We start from the raw sequence: 22135 nt of genomic DNA, 5'->3' as shown, positions 1-22135 counted from the left end.
TAAACCTTACAAGAGGGCAAAAAGAGAAGAAAGGCAGTAGCAACAAAGTCTTGGTAGCTAGAAAGCTGGAAGATGGTAACCCAGCACCCTCTGACCTGCTCAGTCTTAGGCCAGCAGCAGCAGGAATGATAAGACACAACCTGAACTTCTCCCCAGATGCTCTCGAAGCTTAGAAAGTGGAAGAGCCAGGGAGTGTAGAGGTGAGGGAGGCAGGCAGGGCTGAAAGAAGGAGGTCAGGTTCAAAGTCTAGGACCAGATCTATGCCCCTATCCACGTCACAGAGCTACTGTCCCTGTAGGAGACTGAGGCGTATCCACTGGAGGGTTAACCAGAGTCCCTGGCCTGGGGACCGGGAGGCAGCAACCACAGGATGAGTGATAGATGCCAAGACTCCGCCCCCAGCCCTCCTCTCTCCAGGTCACAGGCTGCCAGGCCTGTCCCTGCCCAGAGAGAGTATTCTCTCTGTGGGCTCTCAGCAGCTGCAGACAAATCATAAGTATGCACTCCTGGGGCGGCGGTGGAGGGGAGCACATGGGTGATATGGGGGCTCCCTCAAAAAACAAAGCCCCCACTTGACACAGACTGGGACCTTCCAATTAGTTTCTCAGTGCTCCCAACACCCCGTGTCTCCAGAGCTCCCAGACAGTCCCAAATGCCAGACCAAACAAAACACCCTAAAAGAGGAGACGCTGAAAGATGGAAACTGCCTCCAAAAAAGCTATCAATCCCAAGATAAATAAGAAAAGTCCCCATGACATGAAAAGAGGACAAAATTTTTAAAGGCCAACTTAAAGACTTACGTATAAAAGTAGAAAAACAAAGCCACATCACAGGATTCATTCATTTACAAAACAAATAGCTCTTGGACATTAAAAACTTGATCGTACAGAGACCAAGACAGGTATAGTACGGGGCACTCTGCCAAAGTTATATGGCAGCCTGGATGGAAGGGGAGGGTGGGGGCGAATGGATACAAGTATGTGTGTGGCTGGGTCCCTTCGCCGTTCACCTGAAACTATCATAACTTGGTCAATTGCCTACACCTCAATACAAAACAAAAAGTTTTCTTAAAAAACCTGATAGTAGAAGGGAAATTTTCCATTGAAAAGTTGTTCAATAAAATTGGGGCAATCTCCCTGAGAGAACAGAGCCCAGGGCCTGGGTGCCTCCAGCTCACAAGGAATGACTAGCCCCCCTAGCTCCAACTCCAAACAGGCACCCAAAGCCACAGATCACAGCCCCACAGCCAGCTCTCAGGGACTCCAGACAAGCTCTCCCCACCCAGTTCCCAAAGCCCCAGAAGCTCCTCTGCCCTGTCCATCCCATGCTGGCCTCCTGCAGGGACCAGGCCTGCTGCCTGGAGTGATGCTAGAGACCAGAACTCCCTCGCTGCCAGGAGCACTCTAATACTCATGGTAAAAATCCCTTAATGGAGTTTTTCACTCCTTATGTAGAGGCAAGACTGAAGCACAGATCTCTCTAGGGAGGGAAAACAGCAACTGAAATTCATACTGATTAAGGCTGGAGGCCCCAGAGTCTCTCCCAGGGTGAGTACAGTGAGGATAGGGTACCAGCTCAGGGAGCAGAGTGGAGGGGGCGGAAAGACTGTAAGTAATGAAGACACACTCAGGGTTCACCCTGAGTCTCGGGAGCCGCCTGGCTCGTAACCTATCCCCTTACCACACCAGGCACTCACTAAATGCTCTGTAAAGTGGTTTTCCAAAGGTGCTGTGAGCCGAGAGGACTCAGCAGATTCCCCGGAGGGGCTGGAATCAGGTCTGATGATGGTACATGAGAATGATTTATCAGTGATATCTAATTAGAAATCCAGACAGGCCCTCCTTCTTGCCCCAGAAAAGGCACTGATCTCAGTGATGGGGATGAAGAAGAAAGGCCACTGAAGAGGTTTCAGCCATAGTCTCTCCCATTTTTATAGCAATGTGTCGCTAATGGGTCAGTGTCACAGAGTATCTGCTCATTTAACGCTCACAGGGGCCCTCAGAGGGGGTCAAGGCAAGTAGCAGCACCATTTGACAGAGAAGGAGGTAAAAATGCATGCAAAGTGGAGTAAACTGCCTCAGGTCACGGGGCCAGTAAAGGTCACCCCCCAAATGCTCAGTTTCCTGGTCCAGAGGCCTTTCGGCCACAAAGAGATGGAGGGCGGGTCCAGAGAAGCCTGTCCCACTGAAGGGAAGACAGTCTGAGCTCATTCCCCTACCCCATGCACACCCACACCAGGTGCTGCCTCAACCAGGAACTGTCAGACCACAGGCAGCCTCTCCAAGCCAAGCAGCAACCTGGGGGGAGTGGAAGCAGGAAGGACCCATACACACTTGAGGAAAGAAAGAGAAGACATCTCTTCCCTGGCCTCAGAATCTCAGAGAATATCTGGCTGCAAAATTCCTTTGCAGCCCTGCCCTCTGTGACAAGTCAGCGAAGTCAGAGGAGTGTTAGGCAGGTTGCATGCTCAGGGTTTTTTTTTTCTTTTTTTTAAAAAAAGGCAAAGAGTTATTTTTTAATGTCAGTGGGTTGGCAGAATCAGGCATTTTAAAGACTTGGGCCAGCCTGGGGAGCCGCTGGGGTCCCAGTCCCTCACAGAGAGACCCAAGGGGATCCCGCTGCTCTTTTCAGGACTATACAATCTTTCGCCGCAGAAAATATGCAGGAACTCAGCTTACAGCGGGCAGGGGATCCTCCGCATCCAGAGAAAATCTCTCCAAAGACAAGAGCGCGCGCTGGACCAAGGTCAATGCCCTGAGCTCAGCCTAAGCAGCAGAGGGCCGCAGCGCGGCACCCAGCCTCCACTTGTTGCGGGGACAGGGGCGCGTGGACTCACCTTCCAGTGATCGCCGGAAAGTTCAAACACAAACTCACTGCTCCGTTTGTCTCTCTCCTTGGAAAGCGCGCTCTGCGCAGCGAGAGAGCGCCTTTCGATCCGTTCCAGCAGCCTCACGCTGGTGTCTACGAAGCCGTTCTTGCAGTACTCGGCCTGGGGAATGCCTTTCCTCCGGCACTCGGCCACGAAGTTCCATTCCTCCTTTATCCTAAAACGGGGTAGCAGAGGTCGCGGTCACCTGGAGAAGCCGGAGAAGCCGGCCAGGCCACCTGGGCGCATGCGCAGTCCTTCTCATCACCTGCAGTCTCCCAACAGCCGGAGACTAGCCCTCCCCTCCACTTCCGCCCCCTCTCCCCGCCCTCCTTCCTCGTTTCCTCTGCAGCGGGGGATCTGGAGGTGGGAAGTGGGTAGGAATCTTAAACCTTCAGAGTTGTGAATTATCAGCAAATCTGACTTAAAAATACAGGAGTTACCCGGCTGAAATTTTTACCAAAATTACCTATTCCTTCAATTAATTACAATATCCTTTGATATTATAAGGTGCCAACCTAAATTTTTTTTAAATGCTACTTTTAAAAATTCAGGAATTTGCTGATCTTTCAGGAACCACCAACCCAGGTGGCGCTAGTGGTAAAGAACCTGCCTTAAGAGACCAAGGTTTGATCCCCGGGTTGGGAAGATCCCCTGGAGAAAGGTATGGCAACCCATTCCAGTATTCTTGCCTGGAGAATACCATGGAGCCTGGTGGGCTGCAGTCCATAGGGTCGCAGAGTCAGACACGATTCAAGCGACTTAGCACGCACACAGGAGCATATGGATAGAAATATACAGACAGCCCCAGTTTATAACATATAACTTTAGAAGGTCTACCACCAGCCACCTTGGGAAACTTCACTCCTACAGATGAACCTGTTATTCATAAACCCCAGTTTCAGTCAGACACTGGAGCTGGCCCAGGACTCCTCAGCCTCCCCATTACTCCCAGTACCTCCTCGTTGCTACCTCCCTAAAGTGAAAGTCCCTCAGTTGTGTCCGACTCTTTACATCCCATGGACTATACAGTCCATGGAATTCTCTAGGCCAGAATACTTCTCTAACCTATCATTTTATAGTTTTCTTCCTCCAGCTTGGTCATAAGCTCCATGACAATGGACTACATCTCACTGCCCTTCTGAGGCCCACACAGTCATTAGAACAGTATTGTGCACCAGGCGGGGGGCGGGGGTCTTTCTCCATTTAGAGATTTGATATCTGCTTGGAGCATTTAATAGGTTAACCTTCTGTGTGATACAAAACAAGTTTTGTTGTGCTTGTCCTTCAAATCTATCACACTTATTTGAGACACTGTCTCAAAATAAGTAGCCTGCCTTGGATAAGAACTTGGTGCAAAAAACATTCAGGAAGGCATCTCGGCCCTTCTTAGCCCAACTTAGGGACTTGGTGGCAGGTGGGGTCCCAGGCTTAAAAAGGGGGCTGTTTCAGAAACAGGCTGCGACTGCAGCCCTGGTCTCTACATGACCCAAGGCAACACAAATGCTGAGCGAACAAACAAACAAAAACCCTGTAGCAGAGGGCCAGTCCTAGCGTGGAAACTCTCAAGTGGTACCTGAAGGAGAAATGCACTAGAATCACAGTTGGCTCTGGAGTCTCAGGCAAGCCCAGGAGCCAAGTGGTGAGGAGGGGCAGGAACAGAGCAAAGAGTCTGGCATGGGAACATCTCTGAGGGCAGGGCTTTTCCCTAACTACCAAACACTGTCAATTGTAAGAAAAAAAAAAGGAAGGCTCAAGAAAGCAAGAGACTGGTAGATATCTTTTTGGAATGCCAGAGCCCTGGTGGATTTTATCCAATCCTACAGGGGTACGCACCTTTGTTGTTGACTAGGCTAAGCTATTTTACAACTCGGCAGGGATTGACATCCACATGGAGAAAATTGATAGCGATATAGATCATCTTTGTCTGAAGACACTCTTGTCACTTGGCATTTAATACATCCAAATGCTGACAAGGCCCAATTATATCATTCCAGCCAAGGCATCCTCAGTGAATCCAGCCTCCTTGCCTCCCAACAGCTCCACGTGAATAAGTAAAAGGCATCCCAAAGTTGACAAGTTCCAATCCAAACTCCTGATCTCCACCTTCAAAACTTGCTTCTTTCTCCATTTTAGTAAAAAGACTTCCCAGGTGCTCTGACCCCAAACCTCAGGATCATCTTTGACTCTGTGCTTTCTTTCATATCTCACATCAAGTCCATCAGCAAATAATGTCATTTTTACCAGAATCTGGTCACTCTTCACCATCTTAACTGCTCCCATCCTGGTCCCAAGTCACCAGCATCTTTAAGCAGGGAACACTCTTGCCTCCCGACAGTCTACATTCATCCAGCATTTTGAGTGGACCTGTGACAGTGTCAGTCACACCACGTCATGCCTCTGCCCACACCTCTCACTGGTTTCTCATTTCACCCAATAAAGCAGTTGTCTCACTATGGCCTAAGGCCCTGCAGATCGGTGCCCTCCCCTTGCCTGTCTGACCTCATCCACTTCTGCCCCCTCCCTTATTTTTTCTGGCCCAGTCACTCTAGCCTCCTGGCTCTTCCCTGAACCACCCAGGCAAACCCCTGCCTGAGGCTGTTTGCACTTGCTATTGTGTGGGCTTGGAGTTCTTGATCCCATCTCTGCAGGGCTGGTTCCCCAGGACTATGTGCAAATATTTCCCCCTTAGTCAGACTTTTTGCTCTTCAGAAACCACTTCATATATCAGTGAAGTTTCATGCTTTGTCATTAATCTAGGAGAACAGGAGCATTTGAGAAAACTGTCTTGCTGATGGCATTGGCTAGCACACTACCACGAAGGTCTTAGTCACGGGGAGCTTCAGGATCTATATATGAAGTCTATAAATAATGTCGTGCGTGCTCAGTCATCTCCAACTCTTTGTGACCCCATGGACTATGACCTGCCAGACTCCTCTGTCCATGGAGTTTTCCAAGCAAGAATACTGGAGTGGGTTGGCATTTCTGACTCCAGAGGATCTTCCCAACCAAGGGATCAAACCCACATCTCCTGCATCTCCTGTATTGGCAGGCAGATTCTTTACCACTGTGCCAAATAATGTAATAAAACAGATACATTTAAAAATACCAGCACATGAAGAGATAGGAACTTAATACCAGAAGAAAATGCCAAAAAAAGTTAGAAGTGGACTCCTTCGGGAAATACTAGCAGGGGTTTGGGGTGATTTGCTTTTCATTATTATTTTTTTCAGTATAATTTAAATATTTTAATACCATCTGATAAAAATGAACTTAAATATTTGCCTGTAGCTCTAGCTCTATATGGAGAAGGCAATAGCAACACACTCCAGTACTCTTGCCTGGAAAATCCCATGGACAGAGGAGCCTGGTGGGCTGCAGTCCATGGGGTCGCTGGGAGTCGGACACGACTGAGCGACTTCATTTTCACTTTTCACTTTCATGCATTGGAGAAGGAAATGGCAACCCACTCCAGTGTTCTTGCCTGGAGAATCCCAGGGACGGTGGAGCCTGGTGGGCTGCCATCTCTGGGGTCGCACAGAGTTGGACAAGACTGAAGCGACTTAGCAGCAGCAGCTAGCTCTAGTAGCAGTCAGGGATTCGGGCCAGACCCTAGATACAAGACACTGACTGAACTAATAAAAGAAATCCTCCAGAAATTTCACAGCCAACAGCACAACCACAGAGAGGTCTTCTATTCACTGAGCACTTTTCAGACTAATGTTTCTAATTTTTCCTTCTTCATTTCTTAGACTGAACCTAAAAGTAGATTCTGGCAATGCAATGAAAAGATACCCATTCAGTCCTACCCAATACATCTTTCCTATATCACAAATTACAAATTGATGTGACTATTTCACATATCTTGGTAGTCAACATAGAACAGAGAAAAAAAGGAAATCAGATATGAGACTTTAAAAATATTTAAATACTAAATCTTCTTTGGATTTCTTTTTTAAATGTTTATGTCTTAGTCCCTTTGAAACCTAATGAGAGGAAAGTCACAATGAGAATATAAACTATTTTTACAATGCCATTCTCTTCCTTGAGAGTAACTAACATAAATAAAATGTCATTATCTTTATACTCTATCAGTCATTTAACTGAATAATCTTCCCCTTGAGTCAATTTTGGTAGAATTTCAAATACAATATAAACATACAAAATAATGTCATTAGGACTCTATTAATTAAATCAGTAAATGTGCAAATAAAAATTCTTTCCTTAGGAAATGAGCCCACAGTCTTAGCCTAGATGGCAAGAGCCTCATTGGATGAAAAATTCCTCACTTAGAGCCTAACAATAGCATCTCTAGCTCTCCCTCTAAATGACTGAGTTTCATTCATGTAGAATGATGTTATCTATTTTATCTCTACTTACAACATTTAAGTGTTGGGACAAATACAGTATTACAAAATGAAACACCACGAAGTGAGGTAACAGAGCTCCTCACAGTGATGTTTACAAGTAGCAGTTTCATTACCCAGCATGATCAGAATAGGTATTTGTTTGGTCGAAATAGTTCAGAAAAGTGGAGAACCAAGAATAAAGAGACATTCATATCCTACACATTTTGATTTTATCCTAAAGCATCAACATATGTCACCATTTGCCAACTTGATATGGCTGTCATGGACTGCCATATTTGAGAATGGACCTGCAATCAGAATCCCACTCTGCCTTTCTGATATAAACCACACCCATAACACATCATCCAAGACTTCTAGCTTGAGTTTCTTCACAAGGAGTAAAAATTACAGATGTGCAAAGCCACCTGAATACGCAACCTTTCTAGCTCACTGTACCTGTATCCGTCTCGCACGATGTTAATTCAACTGTGTGGATCACACACGTAGTTTTTCCAAAGCACTCAACTTAGTTTTCACATACACAATAACTCTCTTTTACTCATACTCCATGAGTGTGTGATAGCAGTCAAACCACATCATTCCAATCTAGGTAAAAACAGCATCGACGCAATGAATCTTATCTAGCGTTCAGCTCAACAGGGGAGGGCTGAGTGCAGGACAGACAGCAGCCCTCACGTGGTCACACAGGGGGAGAGCATCAGACAGCTGAGGGCAGCTAAGCAGTCTTCCCAGAATTTACTATGGAGACATTTATCATGTCATTGCTGTCTCTCCATGGCTAGCGCGGCGCCTGCAATGTATGTGGGTCCTTATAGCTATGCATGTTACTGTTATAGGAATCGAACATTCATTGTGGGCAACAGCGTAAAGATTCTGAAGTCCAGTGAGCACATGTCACTGACAGGGAGAAATCTCAGAGGAGAGGCATCCCCTCTACAACATAACTGCAGCCTCCCTATTCGCTAAAGAAAGTGCAAAGCAAGTACAGAGAACACATACTTTTCCAAAGCGCTTTTCTCGAGCCTTTCTGCCTCCTTCTTCTGCCAGGCTTTGTGCTTCTTGACACGAGTTTCCCACAAGGCTCTGACGACGGAAATGTCGAATACGACCACTTTATGTCCCATTTTGGAAGCATGAAATTACCTATTTAAGAAACATATATATGTCAGCTTCATGCACACAAAGAAGAAAATAGTTTTAACTTGAACTTTAAAACATGAGTGAATCAATTTTATCACTAATGATGAAATGCCCTCTTGCTTCCAGAATGGCAGTTTCTAATGTCCTTAACGTCTGAAAGGACTCTTGTCTGTAAGTCAAACTTCAGCACTCAAGTGGGGTCATCTCCTCTAGAACATCACACTTATCTCTTTACCCCTCAACTGAAACATGGGTTCCCAAAGCCCCCTGGGCATTCCTCAAGCTTCATAGTTCCACATTCTATTAAATTTATTGGAATCTGATCTTCCAAATACATTGTAACACGCTCAAAGATAAATTTGATGAATTAATTAAAACACACATGCTGGTTATCTGAGGCTAAACACCAACCACCATTAAGTAAGAAACCAAGCATTGTACCAAACCCCACTGAGCACTTTCCCGCCTGGGACTAACCACACAGCCTGGGCACTTGTCTTGTAGGTTTTTCTTGTGACATGAACCCTCACAAGCTGCTGATCTCTCTTTATGTGGTTTTCCAAATGCAAGAAAATTCAGACTCAGGTACATCTTGGTCATCACCTCTTTGAGACCAAGCATGGCACCTGGCACATAGTAGGCTCTCCATAAATATTTATTGAAAGAATAAGTGAATAAATGAAAGAAAGTGAATGAAAGATTTGCACCCAGCTTGCCTCACTCTCAGCCCACTCAATGACATTTCTCTCTTCTTTTTATTTTCCCACCTCAGTTTTACTGTTTGTTTTAGGTGATTATTTGCTCACTGCAAAAAAAAAAAAAAATCAAAAGTACATTTTGATATTCATTCCATTAAGGCGTACTTTCTCCCTTATTGAAGTAACACAAGTTTCTAGATATTGTTTTAAACTTCCCCTACCTACAGCATTGAAATCTGGCTAAATCCATTTCCTGATCTGCAAAATACACAGAGCGTCAGTTGGCAAACAGTATGGCTGTTGAATATTCTCTGTTCCAATTCCAGACACTTTTAAATAGCAGTCAGTGGGGATACAAAACCAAATATTTCCTCTTCTGCCTCAAGTTTGTACTCTCCACAAATGGCTTGCCAATATGAGTGAGAGAATTGGCTTATGTTTGTGCAGCTGAACATTTGAGGTCCATGAATTTAGTCTGAAGAGCTGAAAATACTGACCTCAATTGATTCCCCTCTTTCCTTTCTGACATCTGGGGCTGTCTTTTGTCTCCCTTAAAACTCTTCTACCTAAAGGAAATTTTTTACAAAGGTGCAAATGGTGCAAGTTTTTGTGTGTACATATGTTTTCAGTTCTCTTGGGTACATACATAGGAGGAGAACTAGAGAGTCATATGTCAAAAAATTCTATGTTTGACTTTTTCAGGAACTGCCAGGCTGTTTTCCAGAGCACTTGCACCATTGTACATTCCCATCTGCAGTGTCTAAGGGTCCCAGTAACTCCACATACTCGCTGACATGGTTAATATCTCTCTTGTATTACAGCCGTCGCAGTGGGTGTGAAGGGGAGTCTTGTGGTTTGCATTTCCCTGATAGCTAATGATGCTGAACATCTTTTTATGCACTTATTGGCCATTTGTATACCTTCTCGGGAGAAATGGCTATTCAGAGTCTCTGCTCATTTTTTAAACTGGGCTGTTTGTCTTTTTATTGTTGAGTTGTGGCAGTTCTTTACATATCCCAGATACTGGTCCTTTGCCAGATGTATGATTTGCAAAAAACTTCCTCTCATCTTGTGAGCCATCCACCATGGGAAAAGCAGGAAACCTCTTCCTACTACATGGTCCCTGCAGTGTCCTCTCTGGAGAAAGGTAAACATGATGTTCACTTCGGAGGACAAATAACTAGAGGAATTCCATCGTATACCACAGAGTTCACATGTTGAAGGATGCACTCTGAACTGAGAGGCAATAACGTGATAGCTCACACAGCAGGTGATCAGTTTGGTTAGGTTCAGACCTCAATTCCAACCTGCCCCCTGAGGTTGTGATTCGCACAACAGATCCGTCTTGACTATTCAGCTGCTCCACGGGTGCCACCTAGTGTCCACCTGGGACGGTGTGATGGTCCATCCTGGTGATCCGTTCTAACAGACTAACAGGGTCAGATCTGAAGAGGTGCAGCTGGGGGATGAGCCCAGGAGCTCATAAGCAACCTTTCGGAGTTGTTCTCCAGAGCCCCTCCCTCTTGGTGATCTCTCTGGTCCTTCCAGATTCCTGGGGCTCACTTTTCAGTCCTCTGGTCAGAGACCCTGAGACGAGCTACCCTGCTTTACTGTGCAAGTCCTACAACTGTACTGATTCAAGCATCAGGAGGACAGTGAGAGGGAACACTCAATCAGAGTTTCCTCCACCCTCTAGGGACCACAGTTTCTCCGATCAGAAAAGAAGGACCCTCTCTCTCATAGTCTGGGTGACTGACGTCCTCCACTACCCATCTTCTCCCCAGCGCCCTTCACAGCTCCTGCTACACAATCCTGTGTAGGCTGAGGTGTGAGAGAGTGGAGAAAAGAAAAAGATAAAAGACAGGGATTTCCCCCCAGTCTCTGAGCATTAGGAGCCCCATTCTCACTCCTGGAGCAAAATTAAATACTTTGTCTTCAATTCTGGGTTTCAGGCTGCCTTGAGTCAAGGCTGGGGAATACTTGAGGGGAAAAAATGGGGAAGAGACCACAGGTTCTGTGCTACTTTGAATTCTGGTGTCCTTCCCTTCTTCTCTTGCAACTGTTTACTTTTCAGGGACTTCATATTGCTGTTCTGAGCGGTATGTCCAGGTTTTAAAGCTGCATTTAGTGGGAAAGAAGGGTTAAGTGTATTTGTTCCATCTTGGGCTTCCCTGCTGACTCAGACAGTAAAGACTCTGCCTGTTCCATCTTACTCCAAACCAGAAATCTCTGCATTTAATTTTCCTGTCACCACTTTCCTTACTCTGTTACCTTTAGCTCAGGAGCACTTTTTTTTTTAAAGCCACACCTTGTGACTTGTGGGATCTTAGTTCCCCAACCAGGGATTAAATCCACATCTTCTGCAGTGAAAGCACAGAATCCTAACCACTAGACCACTAGGGAATTCCCCTAAACTGCAAAAGTCTTAAGGCTTCGACTTATGACTTTAAAAAGTTTTGACTTTTGACTTTAAAAGTTTTCATAAGGGAATGCCAACCATCAGCCTGAAAACAAGAGATTAAAGACTATAGCCAGTAATGGAGAATACTTGTTAAAAAAGAAAGAATCAGGCAGCCTAGTTTCTTTGAGGAAATCTCTGCACATAATCCAAGTCTACACATAAAAGCAAACCAAAAAGCCAAAATAAAGTGAACTGCTTTTGAGTGGTGTAGACAGCCAGTCATCCAAGAATAACTAAAGCTGGAAGACTCGCTTGCCATCCAGGGTGTGTGTTCTAGATCAGCCAGTCATGGCTCTGATTCTTTTGTGGTATTTCTTTAACTTTCTTAGGTCAGTAAATCCACAAAAAGTAACCAGATCTGTACATTAATTTCTATGCATTTAGAGATATGTAATTAAAGTCCCTGTACTACAGAGATTGCCTCTTCTCAATGCCTTTGTGTTCTATTTTTAAATAGTTGTAAACCTGGTGGCTTGGACAGTAAAGAATCTGCCTGCGATGCGGGAGACCCAGATTCAATCCCTAGGTTAGGAAGATCCCTTGGAGAAGAGAATGGCCAACCCACTCCATTACTCTTATCTGGAGAATTCCATGAACAGAGGAGCTTGGTGGGCTACAGTTCATGTGGTCACAAAGAGTTGGATACAACTGAGCAACTAACGCTTTTCACTAAACCAGCATTAGTCTCGGTATTTTGGTGGGAAAGAATCTATCCTGATTGTCATCTAACCACGTTCATTATTTTCATTTTCTGCCAAACAGAAAAAGAGGCACCATCTTTCAACTAAGGGGGTTCTGAATGTGCCAGGATTTAAGTCAAAGTATTGCCTGTCAGATGTTCTGCTTACAAATGTGCGTAGTGAAAACTAGAGACTCTAAGAACAGTAAGTGGTGACTGTATGCTGGGGATCTACACTGTAACAAGCAGAGATCCTGGGAAGCGGAGAAACACCTGCTCCTGAGACCCAGGTCCAGCCCAGTTGCTGGCACCCTGTGCAGGACAGGGCTGAAGTCCGGGGGCCCCTAGACAATTGAACAGGTTTGACCTTAACCCAGGAGGTCATAGCCCCATGGGTGGGGCTGAGACTGGGAAAGTGGTTTTACAACAAGAGACCATGAGTCATTCTATCCAGGGATAAAAAGCCATTTGGAGCCAGGGCGGGGATGGGGGAGCCAGGGAGGAGACAGATTCAAGGACGGACGCAGCCTGGGGGGAATGAGAGTCCCCTGGCAAATTCACAAAGCTAATCTCTTTTTTTGTACCATGACCTCCATTCAGTCCACTCTTTCAGGTAATTACATAAAATGCAATTTTCTAAGCATTAACTTTCTGCAGAGCTATAGAAATATCACCAAAGTATACTACACCAAAGGCTTCCCAGGTGGCTCAGTGGTAAAGAATACACTATTCCTAGGTCAAGAATATCCCCTGGAGAAGGAAACGGTAACCTACTCCCGTATTCTTGCCTGGAGAACCCCATGGACAGAGGAGCGTGGCGGGCTACAGTCCATGGGGTTGCAAAGAGTCGGACACAACTGAGCAACTGAACAACAGCAATACTACACCATGGCAAAAGAGAAAAATTAACCTCTTCAGGGTCCAATCTGCAAACCCTGGACACAAAGAAAACATTAACCTCTCAGAGAAAACACTACAACCAAGGAGACTCTCCTGATGCAGCATAAGAAGGCAGAGCTTTAGGCTGGGCCCACAATGAACTTAACGGCAAGGATTCATGGTTCCAAGAGGACTCTCATGCCAGTTCTCTGCTGGACATCTGGCTTCACAAGGTGAGCACAGAATCATGAGAACAAGTCTCCCTAGATTTGGCCATAGTGTCTACAACCATGGAGCACCTTCCAGAGAAGAAAATACTTGGGACCGTGAGAGGGGAGGGACCCACTGTGTCCCTCACTACAACAGAAAAGGACACAGGTACAAAGTGTGGTCAGGTTCACTCCCCTCCAGTGTTTCAGGCCCTGAGTGACAATATCAACCTTCAGAGATGCTCAAAGGTTGGATTCACAGTGGAAACAAATTTTTTTTTCCTGGAAAAACCATTTGCTTTACTGCAAGATCAGCAAACTTTTAGTAAACGGCAAGATAGTAAATATTTTATGAAAGTATTTATATAACAAAAGAGAATATGCCTGGCCTCCCTGCTTGTCTGGCGTGGGCCTGCCCAAGCAATGAGCTTGCATCTATGCTTCCACCCAGTTGCTGCCCACTGGACACATTCTCAGGACCAGAGTGAGCGACAGACCCAAGAGGAAAAGGCTTGGCAGGCCACGAGCATGGGGCAGGAGAAGGGGGACCTGCTATAGTCAGCTTCGCTCTCTGCCCCAGTGATGCCTGTGTGTCCTCCCCTCCCACTCATCTCAAGCCGGACAGTGGGCTGAAAGTCAGTGACACGCTAACTCACCAACTCTCGAGCAGAGATTCGACTGCTTGGGGCCTGGCATTTGCCCGCAGTAGAGTCTCAAATATGTGAATGGCAACCAGTGTGGGCCCTGGGCAGCACTGAGATACAGCTGGCCAGGTAGACAGGTGCTGAGAGTCTAGGGGGAATGGGAACAAAGGGAGTTACTCCGGTTTGGTCTCCACAGCTCACGTGGCCCTGGCAGTGCCCCTGTGCCCAGCCTGTGGGTGATCATGTGCCAACCCCAGCTTTTGTGAACAATAAGAGAGAGCAGCTTTCATTCCCTCAGGCTGCTGACTGAGTGGCACCTGCTCCCCTGCTCCTGAATCTGCTTCTCTCTGCTCCCCGAATGGCTCTGGTTTTCCTGGGCACAAAGTTCTGGTGGATGTGAGTGCTCTAAATTACATGCACAAATGCGTCGACTTTCTTCTTTTTAAAAAGCTAGAGCTTAATTCCTCTCTCCTTGACCTTGGGCTGGACTTATGGACTCACTTCTAATGACTATAATGTGGTAAAAGTGATGGTGTGTGACTTCTGAGATGGATTATCACCCTCTCTCTCAGTTCACTCACTCTGGGGAAAGCCAGCCACCATGTCCTGAGGGTGCTCAAGCACCAAAATTTCTCGGAAGAAATTTTGCGTGAGAAATTTCGTGAGAGAAACTGAGGACTCCTGCCAATAGCCACGTGAGTGGAAGCTGTCTTATCAGCAAATCCTCAAGCCCCCGTCAAGCCTTCAGATGACTATAGCCCTGCCAAGATCTAGACCTCATGAGACCCTGAGCCAGAACCATTCAGCTAAGGCACTCCTGGCTTTGGACCGTTCAAAAGTATGGGAGAACAAATGTTTACCCTTTTAAATGTTGGGATAATTTTTATGCAGCAATAAAAAAAAATGGTAAAATGGTAAAAAGGGGGCACTTATAAAAATTAGTCTTAATTTATAGTGGGATCTGGTGTCTATGCTTCCTTGACATACCCACTTCTCACACATATCTCAAAAGAAACACGATTCCCTGCAAACTTACTCATCTAGAATCTATCCATCCCTGGCTGCCTTAATTCCCCAGCTCGACAATGACTTCATATTTATCTGGAGGTCATTTCTTTATGCTTTCTGTTTCCTCACCCTGATTACCCACTGTGAAGACACGCACACACACACACAAACACACACACTCATTCACACACCAATCTATCCTGTGGGTCTTAGAGTGCATGCGTTTCTCACCACCAATTCATGCCACATCTGGCCCCAGTTGTGCAAAAGCCTCACAGCTGGTCTCCTGACTTCCTACTCACCCACGTCCAATCCATTTGCTACACAGTGGTGAGCATCGCCATCTGAGGAGAACCCGGCCATGCAGCCACCTGGCCCAAGTCCTCGAGACTTCCCTTTGGGCTGAGAGGGAGATCCCAGCTCCTCACAGGGCCCAATAAGACCCTGGCGTGACCTCCCCTCAGCCATACCCCCCACTCGCCCCCACTGCTCTCCTCCTCAGAGCCTGTCCACCCCTCCACCGGCTTCGTCCCCCCTCAGACTGCGCAGGTGGCTCCCTCTGCCTAGACATTTCCCCCATCCAAACAATCCCCCCCACCCCTACACCCCTGAACTCAGCTTCTGCTGTTCTCCCGTTGGCGCGGCCTCCCGGCCTCTTTATCTAAGGTAGAGCCCCCTGCGATTCTGTCTCTGAGACTGTACCTTACTTACTTCACAGCATATCATACAAGTTGAATCATCTGACCATTTGTTCAATTATGCTTTATCTGCCCATGGATGGACAGAAACACGGTTTACTGACAGGAGCAGCCACCCGAGGGGCTGCAGACTGGGGCTCAGAGCCTGACCCTTCAAGTCAGCCCCTGACGCTAAGTCACACAGTCACAGACATAGGAACTAGAGGGGGCTACAAGCGCCAGGCTCCTGCTTCTGAACCTCAACACAGAAACCCCACAAATGCAGCCTGTTTATGTGGTGTGTACTTCTGCTCAGTGACTCCCAGGAACCCTAAATAACTGACATTTAGGGACACTCATTAAATGCAGAAAGATGGATGTCCTTGCCTCTGAGCTCTCAACCTGGAGGGATGAACAGATGTTTAAAGGGATACATTTCAGAGCGGCGTGTGGAATCGAGAGCAGAGACTGAAGGAGCTGTTGTGGGAGCCAGAAGGGGACGGACGCCTTCAAGTGTGTTTGGGAGGAGGGTGGATAGTCCCACAGGGTCTGTGAGAGAGCGGGAAGAACTATTCTTCTGGGATTAGTGAATGGTTTTCCGTGCTCCCTCCCCAAGTCAGGTATATCAGAACCACTTCATAGCATTGTCCGCTATCCCGAGCCAGAACTCTAGTTTCCACTTAGAGTCATACGCCAGGGTTCCAGGTGGGAGGGGAGGGAGAAGGTGTCAGGGGTCACCCGGACCAGACACAGGGAGAGACGGCTGGCTTTCCTCCTCCCCACCTGCCCCTCAGAGCCCCCAGGGGCGCTCATTCCCATGGACTGACTGGCTCCAGGCCTTCCATAGTGTTCTTCCAGGTGTATTCTCCGTGTACAGAAAACGCCTATTATCAGCCTTGCTGGATCCAAGGGAATGAGTATAACCAACAGGAACTTCCAGTGACACCAAGGTACAGTGGGAGAATAATATGGCAGACTAGGGTCTTTAGTGGCCCACAAATTCTTTCCCACCCTCACATAAGGCCTGGACCTCAGAGTTGGCACACAGAGTGAGTTTTCTGATAGAAACAGTGGGGGAAATAGTGGCTAAATCTTCAAGTGAGGTCAGTCACAACAGCCACACTATTTCAGCCAAATTCTAAATTAAGTCACGTTTCATGTCCCTTGATCAGAGTTCCCCCGGGGACACCCATTATTTTATGGTAATTTTTTAGGCTAGAAAAATCTGGCCACGGGAGGCAGAGGCTCCAGACAGAAGACAGTCTCAGAGTCAGCCTGCAGGGCTGGAGTCTTGCATCCTGAGACAGCTACCTAACCTCTCTGAACCCCAGTGTTCTCATGGGGACATGCCGTAACAGCAGCACTGAGCTTATAGGATTAGTGGGTGGATCACGAGTGATCATTTGTGTCAAGTGCTTAAGACAGTACCTGGCACCTAGTAAAGCTCAAAAAGCTGTCAGTTATTTAAAGAAAAGAAGAAATTAATACAGACATTGTTCCCAATTAAACATAAGATAAGCACAAGAGATATAATACACGAGCATCTGGGGATTTTTCTCTATCAGCCATGGTACAGAAGGTTCCTTGGGAGAATACCCAGCCTCTGAGTTAACAGAGAGGATCTGGTCATTAGAAGAGCCACCAGCACAATGGAACTGCTTACAAAACTAGACAATTCTCTGGGCTTCCAGGCACTTTCCCACCGTCACCCCCAGCCTCTCCTGCAGGTCAGACTTCCCCCATCACTTGATCATCCCCTCCCCGGCCCTTAAGAGTCACAAACAAAGATGATTTATCTCCCCTGGACAGCACTTTGGACCAGAAGGTTTTGAGTTCACCCCTGGGTACAAGGGTGACGCTGGGAGTAACCCACTAAGCAGGAGCAGGAATGTGTGGAGCCGGTGCCAGCAGACCCGCGGCTTCGACAGGGCGGCCCACAGGCTCTCCTTCAATTCCAGGCCCTGCCTTAAAACGCAGACAGATGCGGAATCTTTTGCCTGCATCCACGTTCAAGCCTTGGCACAGCAGGGACAGAGATAAACAAGGCGGCACTGCCCCCCACCTCCGCAGGTGCCACACACCCCCTCCCTCGCTTTCCCCACAGTTACCCCCGGTTTCAGGAGCTGCGGCGCACTGGCCCCCCCACGCCCACCTACCCGCGATCACGCTGCGAACCTGAACCCCTGCCGCGGCTCTCTGAGCGGAATCCGAGCCTGCCTGTTTACACCGCAGCCGCCACACGCTGCGGCCGGAAACGCTCCGACCGGGGGAGCCTGCCCGCCTGTGCGCTAACGGGCTATATTTGTAAGCTGATAATATGATCTGTAGGACATGTGCTGATAAACTATCTATCTATTCTATGTGACTCAGCCCTGCATGAGACAAAACAGACTCGAGAGGGGAGGGTTTGGCACAGGGCAGACGACGAGCCAGCCAATCTGAGCCTTATAACCCGGGATTATCTGCACCTCCTTGCAGTGGGCTGTGCCTTTTGACATTGGAAATCCTGAAGCGTGTTAAATAGAACAGGCCAGAGAAGGCCAAGGGTGCCGCGTTCTTAGCCCGCTAAACTAGGAACCAAACAAAAAGCAGGATAAGAAAGCCATATGACCAAGGAAATGTAAGGGCTGTTCCCCCCACCCCCCGCACTGTATTTGAAGCAACAGATATCCAAAATCTTGGTTTCATGTTACTTTTTTTTCTTAATTTAATTAAGAAATTAATTTCCTAAAACATATGTGAGTTTAGGTTCTCTCTAGAGATTGTACTAATTTGGCAAATATGTTTTCCTGATATTCAACATTGGGATGATGTGATAATCACTTAATAAGCAGTAATCATGTCCAACACAACCCTTCATGACAACAGTTCCTCATACACTTCACCCTAAAACAGCAAAAACACCTTTTGTCTAATAGGTACATAATAACTCTAATTAGAAAATAGTTTGATTTCTGAGGGACTATTTTCTATATGGAACATTTTCTATTTATTGGCATTTTAATTAAGCTACCATTTTAAATGGTATACTAAGTTTACATTGACATAGTCACTCAGTCGTGCCTGAGCTCAATGCCCTGGTTTCAGGAAGGCTGCACTAGGTATTGAATCCAAGTGATCTGCTGATTATTAAACCAGTTTTTAAAAATTATTTTATCCAACTCCAACTTTCTAATTGTTTTCTGCAGATCTGATTTACCTTTTCTATCATTACCGAAAGTGGAAACTACAATCATAAAACTAACTGAAAGAAATCTCTCATACATACTTATTTTCTTCCACAGGGATTCATCCATTAATTTACCAAATATTTATTAAGTGCCTACTATAGTCCTGGAAATATGCTTGGTATTAAGGATTTGGTAGTGAATTAAACAGGATCTTACCCTTTGGAATGACAGTTTGTTGGAAGAGTGTCCTCTAAACAAACATTTAAATATCCATCGGTAAACTGTGGTTAATGCAATGAATCAAAAAGCTGAGTGTTATGAAAAAGAATAATGAAATAATCACTGATGATCTGATCTCTTATATTGGTCAGATTTCTTAGTTTGTAAAATTTCTGGGAGACACAGCAAAAAGATGGCCACGTGCATGCCAAGAAGAGAGGACTCAAAAGAAATCAAACCTCGTAATACCTTGATCTGGACTTCTAGTCTCCAGAACTGTGAGAAAATAAATTTCTGTTGTTTAAGACCCTTGGTCTGTGGTATGGCAGTGCTAGCTAATATAATAAGTAAATTTCTTAAGAGCATTGGATACAAGATCAATATAAAAATTAGTGCCACAAAAATGGAAGGTAAAGATACCATTCACTTTAACATTAAAAGAATAAATATTTAGGAATGATCCAACAAAACTCTATAATGTCTCTATATAGAAATTATTAATACAAAATTTTTTAAAGAAATTAAACAGCACCTAAACAGACCTTCATAGACTGGAAGATTCAATATGACACAGATAGTAATTCTAAAGGATCAATGTGCTTTTATCAAAATCCTGGCAAAATTTTTTAGAAATTTAGAAAAGGTTCTAAAAATTATATGGAAATGTAAAAGGTCAAGAGTAGTTGCTATAAGCTTAAATATGGAAGGGAAATAACTTACTATGCTGAATATCAAGGACTTTATAATTATAAAATATAAAGCTACAGTATTAAAGACAGAATGAGATTGGTATAAGAAGAGAGAATAAGGCATTAGAAAAGATAAAACACTTCACACAAACACATGAACAACTGACTGCTAATGAAATAACATGATAGATCAGTATTATAGGAAAGATCTTTTCAATTAGTGGTGCTGAATCTTTGTATAGATTTAATGCAATGGAATACTATACAGCAATTGAATATAAACAAGCTTCTACAAACAATATGGATTATTCTCATCAAAGAAGAGCAGAAAGAAGCAGAAATGCATGCACACTGATGGATATAAAAAGGTCAAAACCATGGAAACCCAACCTTTGGGATTAGAAATTTAAACAGTAAAAGCTCTGATGAAGAGGGAGTGAGGGGTGGCTATGAAAAAGCAGGAAGTAGACTTTTGGGGTTCTAGTAATACTCTTCTTCTTGACCTGGGTTGTGGTTCCATGGTTCTGACTTTGGAATAATTCGCTAACCTATAACCCTAATTACCTGTAGACTTTTATCAATGTAAAACATACTTCAGTAAAAAATTTTTACCTATTCATCTTATATTGCTGTACCAAATTCTCACAAATTCAATGGCTTAATAGAATATCATTTATTCACAGTTCCCGTACATCAGATATCTATCCTGGATCAACTGAGTTTCCAGAGTGGGGAGCACCTCAAAGTGCCCAGGGTCATTTGCATACAGGAAATCTTCTCCCTGGAGCACTTTAACCCACCTCTGATACAGCTAGGGTTTTACACTTTGGCCTCCCTCCGTCCCTCCACTTGCATTTCATCCATTTCAAAACCATTAAGAGCTGTAAAGAATGCCTGAATGCAATTGGATACAAAATCCACTTAAGAAGCACTTTAAAATGAGATCCTCCAGGTCTTATGAAACCAAGTGGGACCCCAGCTCTCCTTCCCAAGTCCCTTCAAAGAGTCTGTCTGCCCATCTGTCTGTCTGTCCGGGGCCACTGACCTTGACCTGGTCAGGGGCCATCAGGAAATGATGGCTCCTTCCCCATCAGCAGGTTTTTTGATAACTAAAACGGTACTTGGAATACATTATTGGGCTCATCTTTTCTGGGGGAAGTGGGAAAGGAACAGTAGTCCAATCTAGGAGATCTCTGTCTCCTCCAGTACGCTCAGCAGAGTAAATATTTGATTAATTTGACTGAAAAGAGGAAAATTTTGGTGAGAATTCTAAACCATAGCCATGTTAAGAAGTCTAAATCAGAATCCCCCCTACCCTAACATGGTTTCCAGTAACTGCATCAAGACTATTTCGTCTTGTACATTGTGACCTATCTTGAATAAGTTGCCCAGAATTCAGCACTGCTTAGAGTACGTAAGATTCACTTATTTTTTCCTTCACTGTTGTGGGCAGGGAGTTATTTTTTGTTGTATTTCCTAGCTCAGGCTAGGGGGCGCAAGTTGTTTTCCTTTGGAGCTTTTCAAAGACCTAGTCCACGCCCACCTCACCTTCATATTTAGAAAGTAAGGCTGAAAGGTAATGTGTCAGCCACAGATGCGGCAGACAGAATAAGATTGAGCCAAAAGGAAACCAGCACAGACACTGCTCTAGAGGTTGGGGAAATGAGATTTCCAGAAGTCCAGGTTTCTGGATCTCCTGGTGTGGGGGATAAGGCATAAGGAGAGGGGCTGGTGAAAGACAAGAAAACTGGTAGTTAACAACAGGGTTGACAAAATGAGGGAAACTCCAGTTCAAATGCCCTCTCAGAACCACCTGCCAGTTCATAGGAAAAGAAATACAAGCATCCAGTAAACAACAATGCAAATGCAAACAACAATGAGATACTATTTTCACAAACAGAATCAGCAAAAATTAAGATGCTTGTTGCGGGACTTCCCTGGTGGTCCAGTGGTTAAGATACTCTGCTTCCACCGTAGGGGGTGCAGGTTCGATCCTCAGTCAGGAAACTAAGATCCTAGTGGCGCTAGTAGTAAAGAACTTGCTTGCCAGCACAGGAGATGTAAGAGACCTGGGTTCAATCTTGGGGTCGGGAAGATCCCCTGGAAGAGGGCATGGCAACCCACTCCAATATTCTTGCCTGGAGAATCCCATGGACAGAGGAACCTGGTGGGCTATGGTCCATTGGGCCACAAAGAGTCAGACACAACTGAAGTGACTTATCATGCATGCACAAGATGCTTGTTGCAGCCAGCTGATAAGGACCTGGGGGATGTGTGTGGAAGGGAGGAGAATGGAGACAGAGGAAATCAGCACAACCTTCTTGGAAAATAAATTTGGAAATGTCCTCCCTTTAACCAAACAATTCCAGCACTAGAAGCTTACTGGCTAGATTTACTTCCCCAAAATCACCAGGATATACATTCCA

General features: G+C 45.5%; 1 protein-coding gene across 3 annotated transcripts in view; it reads right to left on the bottom strand.

Annotated features, from left to right (window-relative positions):
• Positions 1-17958, bottom strand: part of LRRC2 (leucine rich repeat containing 2) — a 39590-nt gene extending 21632 nt beyond the window's left edge. Inside the window, exons 1-3 of one of the 3 annotated variants that reach the window (XM_065933870.1) lie at positions 17788-17958; positions 8236-8379; positions 2837-3044 (exon numbers count right to left, since the gene is read on the bottom strand). In XM_065933870.1, the coding sequence (XP_065789942.1) occupies positions 2837-3044; positions 8236-8360 (333 nt within the window). In that variant the 5' untranslated portion in view covers positions 8361-8379; positions 17788-17958. The remainder of the gene's footprint in view (positions 1-2836; positions 3045-8235; positions 8380-17787) is intronic. The other 2 variants (XM_065933868.1, XM_065933869.1) reach the window with 2 other exon arrangements.
• Positions 17959-22135: the final 4177 nt, after the last annotated feature.

Source organism: Muntiacus reevesi, chromosome 4 (genome assembly GCF_963930625.1).
Source record: "Muntiacus reevesi chromosome 4, mMunRee1.1, whole genome shotgun sequence".
In the NCBI taxonomy this organism is placed as follows: domain Eukaryota; kingdom Metazoa; phylum Chordata; class Mammalia; order Artiodactyla; family Cervidae; genus Muntiacus; species Muntiacus reevesi.
This window is presented reverse-complemented; position numbering and strand designations above follow the sequence as displayed.